This window comes from Eublepharis macularius, chromosome 12 (genome assembly GCF_028583425.1).
Source record: "Eublepharis macularius isolate TG4126 chromosome 12, MPM_Emac_v1.0, whole genome shotgun sequence".
Lineage (NCBI taxonomy): Eukaryota > Metazoa > Chordata > Lepidosauria > Squamata > Eublepharidae > Eublepharis > Eublepharis macularius.
Genome location: NC_072801.1, coordinates 52,350,672 through 52,362,300, shown reverse-complemented (window position 1 = coordinate 52,362,300; position 11,629 = coordinate 52,350,672). Strand labels below are relative to the sequence as shown.

General features: G+C 38.8%; 1 protein-coding gene across 1 annotated transcript; it reads right to left on the bottom strand.

Moving 5' to 3' along the window:
• Positions 1-973: 973 nt before the first annotated feature.
• On the bottom strand, positions 974-1,921 carry LOC129339326 (olfactory receptor 6M1-like). Its single transcript, XM_054993912.1, has one exon. It carries the CDS (start codon positions 1,919-1,921, stop codon positions 974-976), a length of 948 nt encoding a protein of 315 aa, XP_054849887.1.
• Between the last annotated feature and the right edge of the window lie 9,708 nt (positions 1,922-11,629).

Here is an 11,629-nt window from a genome sequence, read left to right as displayed (position 1 = left end):
TTACAGGATGACTCAGCTCAACCCCACCCCTCCTGAGTAGATACAAATGACCTACATCTTTTCCACACTGTGACACTGAGAGATCTCTGTCTTTTGGTGCTACGCCTCTGAAGATGCCAGCCACAGCTGCTGGCGAAACGTCAGGAACTACAATGCCAAGACCATGGCAATACAGCCCAGAAAACCCTCAACAACCATCGTTCTCCGGCCGTGAAAGCCTTCGAGAATACATAAAATACATTTTATTTTATTTCCTGCAAGATTCTCCCTATTGATCTTTCAAAATTAAGTATCCTAGATTATTGACGGTGCTTGAGTCGATAGATGGTTGCAAAGAGAGGGGGGTTACACACGTCTGGGAATATAGGTTCTCCATCAATGTCCCGACGAAGTAAGACATTGGCTTCTATATAGCATAATATCGTTATTCCAAAGATTCGTTCACGTGATATAGCACTTTGATGATGTTTCCTTATATGGTAAAATCGAAATAACAGAAAAGTACACTCAAAAAATAAAAAAAAAATGGGCAGGAAAATAAGGTCCCGTCCACAAAAGTGGTTTTTCAAGTGGCCGCGTGACTGGAGGATCATGCGAGAAAGACGGATTGGAAGCATGAATGTGAACGAAGAGGATAAACATGCAGATTGGAGGCAAACGGAAGATATCCGTTAAACATGCGGGTAATGGGTGAATGTGGATTCGACCTGGCTCATTGCAAAGGACTCGTATTGCTTGTTAATGTCATTCATGAGAGCCAGTATTGCACACTGTTCTTTTCTGGCCTGAATTTGTTTCTTGGCAGTAGGCGACATCAAGTAGTTCACTTATCTAGCTCCTAGCCTCATGCTATGATGTTCTAAGATCAAGGCCTTAAACCTGAGAAAGATTGTTTAGGAATGTATTTCAAAGCACTATGTTGTCACTGAGAGGTTCAGAGTATGCAAAGCATTCTGAAAGCATACTTAGGAAATCAGTCATCTTTTATTTTAGAAGCTATTCTGTTTAGGACATCTTTCAGCACCTCTTTCATTTGTTCATTTCTCAGACTGAAGATGAAAGGGTTTAATAAAGGTGTCAAGATGCCGGAGAAAATGGCTAATGCTTTGTTCATGCTCATAATGTCAGTCTGGGATGGCCTGACGTACACAAAAATGGAGATTCCATAGCCCATGGAGACAACTGTAAAGTGAGAGGCACAAGTGGCAAAGGCCTTCTTCCTACCTTGAGCAGAAGGAATCTTGAGAATGGTTGAAATTATGTAGACATAAGAGGTAGCAGTGAATGAAAGAGAACCAAGCAACAGAAGTAAAGAACCAATGAAGTCAGTCAATTCAATGAGACTTATGTCTGTACAGGCAAGATGTAGCAAAGGGGCACTGTCACAGAAGAAGTGGTTGATGACATTAGGTCCACAGTAAGGCAACCGTACCTTTAGCACTGTCGACAGGAACACAGATAGGAAACCACCAATCCAGGAGCCAATCACCATCTTGACACAAACCATTCCAGTCATGAGGGTAGGGTACCTAAGTGGGTAACAGATGGCCATGTAGCGGTCAAAGGACATAGCAGCAAATAGGATGAACTCAGTAGAACCCATGAAGAAATAGAAGTATGACTGAGCGAAGCAACCACCAAATGAAATGGTTTTCCTCTTGGTCAAGAAATTGGCCAGCATTTTTGGCACTACACAAGTTGTCATGAATATCTCAATGAAGGACAAATTGCTGAGGAAGAAATACATAGGGGAGTGAAGGCGAGAATCAATGCTGATGAGTACAATTATGAGGGCATTCCCGAGCACTGTCACTATATATACAAGAAGAAAAACCAGAAAAAGAACAATCTCCAAAGCAGGGTCATATACAAACCCAAGCAATAGGAATTCAGTGATAGAGGTTATATTGCCAGATTCCATGTTGTTGCATCTAGAAGGAATGGGGGAACGAAAAGTTATTAAAGAGGAAATGGGAAACTTAAATATGTTTTCTTAGGATTAGGGCGAATGCTGCTTCGCCTAGCTAGTCAATTACATGTCATGCATGTACCCAAAATATTAATCAAAACCAGGCAAATATGTAAGAAACTATGTGTTTTAATATAATATTCTGAAGTAATGCAAGCTAGAATTGTAAATTCTGAAAAATACAATACAACCCCAGCAACAAAATCTATTTTTAATTATATTTAATAAATACATTATTTACATTTGACTTTTGGTTGAATGCAACCAGCTTTCTGCTGGTGACAAATAATGGAAGGGTCCCCTTTGAGCACCCAAACAAGCTATGCTGCAGAGCACAGGATCTTCATGGACAGAAAATATATGGGATGGGGGCTGTAGTAAGGAAAGACTGGATCCAGTCTCTTGTGTTCAAAGTGGGAATGGCTATGTATTTCACAATTCTCTGTTTTTGTAAATAAGAGGAAAATCTGAGAAGAATGATAGACAGGTGTCCTCCTGAATAATCAAATAAAATACTCTCAGCTTTTAACTGGTTGGCTCACTGAATGAATTGTTTATGAAAAGACAATGAATTATTGAGAAGAATTTTAAGTCAGGGAAATTATGTAGGGGAATAATATAAATTCTCTGCTAATAAAAATGAACAGGAATCCAATGGTACTATAAAGACTAATAGAATTTTGTTACACCATAAACTTTCAAGGAGTAGCACCTGCCTCTTCAGATGCAATGAGTGGATCATCATCATGCAGAAATTTGTGTGAGAGATATGCATTAAAAATTACCCTATTCAGAAACCAATAGATGGACATTTCAGTCTCCCAAGGTGCTTTGTGCTGACCTGAAAGTCACCATTCTTAACCCAAAAAACTTCAAAGCACTACTCCAACATGGAATCCTTACTCGCTATGGGATATATATGGGATGGGGGCTGTAGTAAGGAAAGACTGGATCCAGTCTCTTGTGTTCAAAGTGGGAATGGCTATGTATTTCACAATTCTCTGTTTTTGTAAATAAGAGGAAAATCTGAGAAGAATGATAGACAGGTGTCCTCCTGAATAATCAAATAAAATACTCTCAGCTTTTAACTGGTTGGCTCACTGAATGAATTGTTTATGAAAAGACAATGAATTATTGAGAAGAATTTTAAGTCAGGGAAATTATGTAGGGGAATAATATAAATTCTCTGCTAATAAAAATGAACAGGAATCCAATGGTACTATAAAGACTAATAGAATTTTGTTACACCATAAACTTTCAAGGAGTAGCACCTGCCTCTTCAGATGCAATGAGTGGATCATCATCATGCAGAAATTTGTGTGAGAGATATGCATTAAAAATTACCCTATTCAGAAACCAATAGATGGACATTTCAGTCTCCCAAGGTGCTTTGTGCTGACCTGAAAGTCACCATTCTTAACCCAAAAAACTTCAAAGCACTACTCCAACATGGAATCCTTACTCGCTATGGGATATATATGGGATGGGGGCTGTAGTAAGGAAAGACTGGATCCAGTCTCTTGTGTTCAAAGTGGGAATGGCTATGTATTTCACAATTCTCTGTTTTTGTAAATAAGAGGAAAATCTGAGAAGAATGATAGACAGGTGTCCTCCTGAATAATCAAATAAAATACTCTCAGCTTTTAACTGGTTGGCTCACTGAATGAATTGTTTATGAAAAGACAATGAATTATTGAGAAGAATTTTAAGTCAGGGAAATTATGTAGGGGAATAATATAAATTCTCTGCTAATAAAAATGAACAGGAATCCAATGGTACTATAAAGACTAATAGAATTTTGTTACACCATAAACTTTCAAGGAGTAGCACCTGCCTCTTCAGATGCAATGAGTGGATCATCATCATGCAGAAATTTGTGTGAGAGATATGCATTAAAAATTACCCTATTCAGAAACCAATAGATGGACATTTCAGTCTCCCAAGGTGCTTTGTGCTGACCTGAAAGTCACCATTCTTAACCCAAAAAACTTCAAAGCACTACTCCAACATGGAATCCTTACTCGCTATACCTGATAACTAAAATGTGGGATTCCCCACCTATTACAGATGTTAACTAGCTTAGCATAACTAGTGACTATTTTTTGTATTTTATAGTTTTATATAAGAACATTTCACTATGTACCTCCTACATTCTATAGCTCCTTGACCTTTCTATTTGTTTGCTTACAGTAGAATGTTGGCTAGTCAAGGTCTGTCAATCTAACCTACCTCACAAGGTAAGAATAAAATGAAGGGGGGAATTAAATAATCTGGTATGGGTCCCCACTGGGGAGATAGGCTGGGTATGAATAATCTAAATAAATAAACAAATAAATAAATAAATAAATAGTGAGGAATGGAGCCACTCATTGCACCTGAAGAAATCAGCTCTAATTCATAAAAAACTTCTGCTGAAATAAATTGTGCTATTTTCAAGGTGCCAACAGACTTCCTTTGACTTTGATACAGTGTTCCTCAATGATATCACTAGAAAGAACAGAGAATAAGATCTGATACAAGTGAATTAGTAGAGCTGATAATACTTTTTCATATCCTTACCTAACCATTCTAGAAACTCATAGACCCTTTTAAAATGGCTAAAACACTTTTTCAGTTAGTAAATGAAAAATTTGGTATATATCGTGAATACTCCCAGATATCATTTTATATCAGTATATTACCTTATTCATGTTAACTGTGATTTCTTTATTCAGGTGGAAGAGTACTTGAGAAATTCTGGGAATCTTCAAGCACATTTCTTCACGTGTAGTTTTCTGGAATTGTATATCTCATCTATTCTGTGGTCAGTTCACACTCAAAACTCCATACTCTTAATTAACAAAAATCAGGTTAATATCAAATCATTCACAACATCTTCTGTCAATGAATGACATCTACTAAAAGCAAATTAGAAGTAGCCCCATCCTAAGTACAGAGAATAATCCCACTCCAGTAAATTTTCTTTATATAGTTTTGTGCAAGTACTGGTGAATGTCACTGTTTCATTTTACCATTTCTCCTCTTAGAGGAACTTATTAAAGAACTTGTTAATGCCTCTGGGGAAAAGAGAACAAGGGAAGTGATTAGCATTATTCTTTTAGTTACAGTGAATGATGCAATGTATGCATACAGGAACTCCATGAACCTATCTAGGAAGAAACCCCCATATTTAATTCAAAGGGCAGAGGAAACTTTTGTTCTTTATTTAAGATACAAAAATTCATGTTTCTGTCATTGAGATACAGATACATATCCACAACACTGTCAAAACTGAAACAGATATTTGCACAAATCCACTATACTGCCTTTAAACATTTCATCACAAATGAAGAATTTCTTATCCTCTAAATTTAGTTATCGATGGGGAGACAAGTCACTATCATATTTGGGCATAAATATTCCAGCTGACTTAGATCAGCTAATGCAATACAATCATTATCAAAAGATCAAAGAAATTAAACAAGAACTGGAGCAAAGAAATAGACAACAGTACACTTGGATAGATAGATTCCATATTATAAAATCTTTTATTCTCCCCAAAATACTTTTTCTTTTATGAGCAATTCCTGTAACGCCACCACAAGCAATTATTAAACAATGGCAAATAATATTAAACAAGTTCTTATGGAATAAAAAGAAATCAAGAATCTCGTTTGCCACTTTAAGACAAAAAGTACACCAAGGGGGTTTTAGTTACCCTGACTTAAAGATATATGCAGTTGCATCTAGATTAGTTAATGCTCTACAGTTGCTGCAAGATAAAAAAGAACTGGATTTGAAAACAAATACTGATCCCAATGTACTATGCCTACACGACTCAGGAAATAATATGGAATAAAAAAAGAAATCAATGGACAAATATAAAGCAAAATAAATTCTTAGTAGACATCCTCAAAACATGGGATACTCAAAAGGGAAGACTTCTCCCTAATATCTCTCGATATGCTTCATTTACAATGTAGGATTGGTTTCCCCCAGGTAAAAAGCAGCAGATAAACAAATTCTTGAAACAAATTAAACTAACAAGATTGATAGATATAACAACAAATAAGAGAATTTTGACAAGGGCAGAACTTGAAGAAAAAACAAACCAACAAATCCCATGGTTTACATATTTTCAAATTAATCATATGGCATCTCAAATACATCTTGTAGAGATCCTTAAAGAAAAAAAAACTGATTTTGAGATATTATTAGAACAAAAAGATTATAAACAGAAAGGACTCTTATGTAAGATTGATAACATCTTATTAGAATCAGGAAACTTAAAAAGACATATGTATCAAAAAAAGTGGGAACTAGAATGGGAATTAACATTCTCATCAGAACAATGGGGGAAAGTCTGGTCATCGGAATTATTCAATTTGTCGATAATATCTACTAAATTACAAACATTTAAAATAATATCCTATTGGTACTACACACCGAAGAAATTAGCACAGCTAACAGCAAAGTACTCGCCATTGTGTTGGAAGGAATGTGGGGGTACAGGGACCTATAGCCATTGTTGGTGGACATGTCCAAAAATAATGGCCTTTTGGGAAGAAGTAATAGAGATCATACATAAAATAACTACCTATTCAATACAACTTCAACCAACAATAATATTTCTAGACTTATGGCAAGACAATAAAGTTCCACAAATTAGAAAAGAACTCATAAGTAGTCTATTTGTAGCAGCAAAAACAATAATCACAATAAAATGGAATGCTAAGGCAGCACCAAATATAGACCAATGGCTTAGTAAGATGTGGGACCAAATGATTATGGAAAAAATTACAGAAAGAATTCAACAATCCTCAGAAAAAGAACGACAACAGAATCTTACAGTAAGTGGAAGCCATTTCTTGACTACATTACAACAAGCAACATACAGTCTACGAACACAATCTACCAGTCATTAATAGAAATATAAGCAATTGAAGAACAACAAAACTTTCATGGATCTATATGAGGAAAACCACTTAAAGAAAAAAAAACTTTAAATGTTAATAGTAAACTTGTAAATAAGTTATTGTTATGTGAATGTAAAAGTAAGACTTGAATTGGACTATGTGCTTGATAACCTTTAATTAAAAAAAAAACTGAAACAGATAACTGAAGCTCCCTGAAGTATTTTAAGGGCAACTGTGTATGAGAACAGGAAGAGGGCCATGATTTCAGTTACACAGATTGCAAGTGTGAAGATTTGTCCATATCTAATTTACTGGATGCACATGCACATACAGAGGGAATCTATAGATGACCTGATGAAGATAAACTCTATGAACCACTCCTTTGTCTGAAACAGGAACTGGGGTTATAGTCCTGTGCTATAATTCCCATATAGACCTCCCTTGCCATTGGAATCCTTCTCATTCTTTGCCTTAATAGATGACTGCAACATAGGGGACCTTCTCTACAGCATCAACACGTCTATGGAATCCTTTGATGAAAGAGGTCCTTCTCTGCTGGCATCCTGCCGTATGTTAAAAAAGGTCCTTTACAGGAGGGCTTTTTCTGATTATTCTATTGATTATTCATTATGATTTCATTCTGCGTAATGTCCTCTCCACAGGGAGAATCTACCCCTTTCAGTTGTTGTCCTCCACCAGTGGGTGAAGAATTTTTGTATTGTCTGGCATTCTCCCAGTGATTACTTCTTTCTTGCCCTATTGTAATTGTTGTTTTTATGTGGATTTTAGCTTTGTCTTCAATTGTTTTGATGATGAATTATTGTTTGCTTTTAATAGTTTTAATCTTTTTAAAGATGGTTTTTTATGATGCATGTTTTCAATGTTAACTGTCTTAGTGGTCCTAATGAGGGGAGAAAGGCGGAGTGTAAATTTTGTGAATAAATAAATACAACGATATTAGAGTTAATGGGCCAGATATAAGGATTTCCTCCACTAAGTAAGGAATCTTCCTACGATGGAAGGAGTTCTCCACTACCAGAATGAAATTTCTCTCATTACTCCTTCTCCTCCCTGCCACAGCCCTTCTCTGGTAGTGAACGTATGTGGGGTGGAAAGGAAGGAATTAGGACACGCCTGTCTCAACACATGGGAGCCAATTCCCCCCCCCCCCACACACACACTCTATTTTAAAGCTGAAAAGTCACATGTTAAACATGAATTGGGTTGGTGTTTAATGTGTTTAACAAGGTTTAATGTTTTAACATGGTTTAATGTCTTTAACATATTATCTAATAAAATCTTAGTCTGTACAGAGTTACGGTCCAATTATCAGGCCCATGAACTTTGGAATATCTATTGGGATGTAAGACATTTTATAATAAAGAGAATAGGATTATAGGAAATGGAAAGGCTCAGGAGGATGCCTTCAAAAAGGGGATTATTTTTGTATGTAATATTTTTACTGCATTGTTTTCTAATTTATGTTGTATGGATGTGTATGTACTGTATGTGCTGTCAAGTTGCAAGTGACATATGACACTCCCAACAAGGGGCTTCCAAGGCAAGTGAGAAGCAGAGGTGGTTTGTGATTGCCTTTCTTTGCAGAGCCATATATGACCTGCCTTTAATCACTCTGAGCCAAACAGTTCATTTGAGTTTATGTGTTGTGGTCTGTATATTTTCAATCCAGATGAGTGACAATGGAAAACGGATGTGATGTAATAAATAATGGTGATGATGTAATCTATTTATCACGCTTCGTAATTGTGTACTGTTGTTTATTGTATTGTATTGAGATAAGAGTGGCTGTATTGCTGACTTAGAGAGTCTGTGTTTTTTTCTCCAGCATCCAAGATCTGACAAGCTTGGCTTATACCATGCCACCTTCCCTCTCCCACACTATTATTCAGTCATGCCTTTATATGGACATTATACTGCTTAATGTGTTTTTCACTATATGTTCCTTAATTAAATTTTGTATATTCTACCCTGCCTAGCTATCTTTCAACAGTTACTCTTTTATTAATCATTTTTCTTTTACATGGCCTTCTTTTTGTAATGCTCCACTCTTTTTCCCCCCTGTTGCTTGAACTTTGAGAATAAAAGTAACTACTTTGGATAGACACTCCTATGCATCTGAAGAAATGAGCTGTAACTTACAAAAACTTATGCTGGAATCAACTGTTAGTCCTTAAGGTACTCCTGGACTTCTGACTATTATGTAACAGTAGAGTAGTACAGTGTAAATAAAATTACCCAAATTTGGCTAACATATCCTACAATCCTCCTGAACTCAAGATTTTTTCATGGGAATGTCTTCTCCTAATATTAAATACTAGAAACAAAGCCTGTTGTGGGGGAAAACATACAACAGGCTCTAGAAAGGGGGGGGGGCGGGCGGGCAGGCATTCACTCCTCCTCCATCACTGATCCCAACCAGTGAAGGAGGGAGACAGGAATTGCCACCTGCTCTACAACTGATCTCAGCAACATGAAGGGGTAGTGGGCTTTGCTACCTGCTGCACGTCTGATACAGACCAGGTAAAGGGGGGCAGGCATTGCCACCTGCTCTGCTCCTGAGTCCTGATCCCAGCCAGGTGAAGGGAAAATGGACATTGCCTTATGCTCTGCACCTGATTATGGCTGGGTGAAGGGGGGCAGGCATTACTGCCTGCTCCAAGCCTGATCCCAGCTGGGTGAAGGGTGGTGGGCATTGCCATCTGTTCCCTGCTGGGTGAAGGGAGGAGCGAGCACTATCTCCTGCTCCTTGCCTGATCCCAACAGGTGAAAGCGGGCGATGGGCTTTGCAATGTGCTCCATTCCTGATCTCAACTGGGTGAAGAGGGTGCAGGCATTCCCACCTTCTCCGCTCCTGATCCCAGCTGCCTGAAAGGGGGTGGATATTACCTCCTGCTCCGCTCCTAATAGTAGCTGGATTAATGCAGGGGATGGGCATTGCCACCTGTTCTGCTCCTAATACCAGCTGAGTTAATGCAGGGGATGGGCATTGCCATCTGCTCCATTCTTAATACCAGTTGGCTGAAATAGGGGTAGTCATTGCCACCTGTTCCACTCCTAATATCAGATGGGTTAAAGTGGAGTGGGCATTGTTACCTGCTCTGCACCTAATACTGGCTGGATTAAGGCACGGGGATGGCATTGCTACCTGCTTTGCTTCTGTTTCCTGCCTAGGCTTCCCACCAAGGCATGTGTCATGGACCAACCTGGGCCAGTGGAGCAGAAAGACTCAGAGGACTCTTCTGAGGAAGAGGCAGCTGGTGAACCTGACCCAGATCCACAGCCAGTGGCAGAGGCACTGCAGGAGGAGGCAGGCCCTGAAGGCTCAGACTGTGAGGGTTAAAAGCAGCCAAAGAGGGAGTGGCTGCGTGGAAGCAACAAGCCCGCTTCCTCTTCGGCTGCTTTTAACCCTCACAGTGCTCAGCTGCCTGTGCTACAGCAAGCACCTGCCGGCTGTCTCAGTCCTGCTCCTGCGAGCACTCATCATCACTAACGATGCTGGGCCGGTGCTGTGCTGCTAGCCTGGCACTGCGCCTTCTGGCTTGGAGGGCTCTTCTAGCCCTCCTCTGGCAGCGCTCCCGAGGCTCTGGTGAGGAAGGGGGAGAGCTGGCCTGCACCTGGCTTTCTGTTGCCCGCCCAGGGCTGGGAAGCTGAGGAACCGATGTGCTGGGACCTGGCTGTGGATTAGTATCTGAGCCTTCAGGGCCTGCCTCCTCCTGCAGTGCCTCTGCCACTGGCTGTGGATCTGGGTCAGGTTCACCAGCTGCCTCTTCCTCAGAAGAGTCCTCTGAGTCTCTCTGCTCCACTTTTCTGAAGTGATATGGTGAGTTACATGGGCTTTCTTTTGCAGCAGCGCCCTCTGGTGGTGCACCAAGGTATAAAGTGAGTTGTCTGAAACATGCTTACTCAGTTATATGTATAGATTACGCTAGAATCAAACACAGATATTTTAAGAAGAAATTTATTACCAAGGGACTAATTAATACAATTCATGTTTTAAATGGAAGTGAGATGTTTATTTCCTGTGGGGACCCAGTGATTCAGGGAATATGTTGTACATTTGTTTTCTTCTCTGTATTTCCTTCTCTTTTGGCCTTTTAGAGTATGTTTTAAGCACCTTCTAATATAGCAGTTAAAACTTCATTTCATAATGAGAAATTGTGTTAGCACAGACTTTCTGTGGGATATGAGTTTTTGAAGAATTAGAAAGTATTGGAAAGGGTTGCTGCTGATGCATTTATGAGTTTGTATACAACCATTAGAATAGCTTGTCTAATGTGTTTACAAATAAAAGCCTCTTTGGAAGAATTCTGTGTTGAGATACGTACATGAAATATTGGGCCGAATCCTAACATCTTTTTACTCAGTGTCCATTGATTCCCCTCCTTTCTATATTCTCCATCCCATGCAGGTCCCCTTATCCATAGCATAGCCTTTTGGAGGTCAAATGTGATCTATCTCCACTTTTTTGCCAGTAGAACAGATGGTAGTATCCAACCCATGTCCATCTTTTCACCCATTTCCATGCTCACCCAAAGGCAAAACTCTAGTATCCTGCTCATGGATGACATCCTGAGAAATCCAATTGGAAATGTTGTTAATGAATGTATTAATAAGTCGGTTAATAAATTGGATAATAAATGTTCCAACCTGATTTTCCAGGTCATTGACATCATTCCAAACTAACTTCCACATATCCATATCTGCACATGGGCTTTAGCTTTGTGTAATCTTGATGATATTTTTT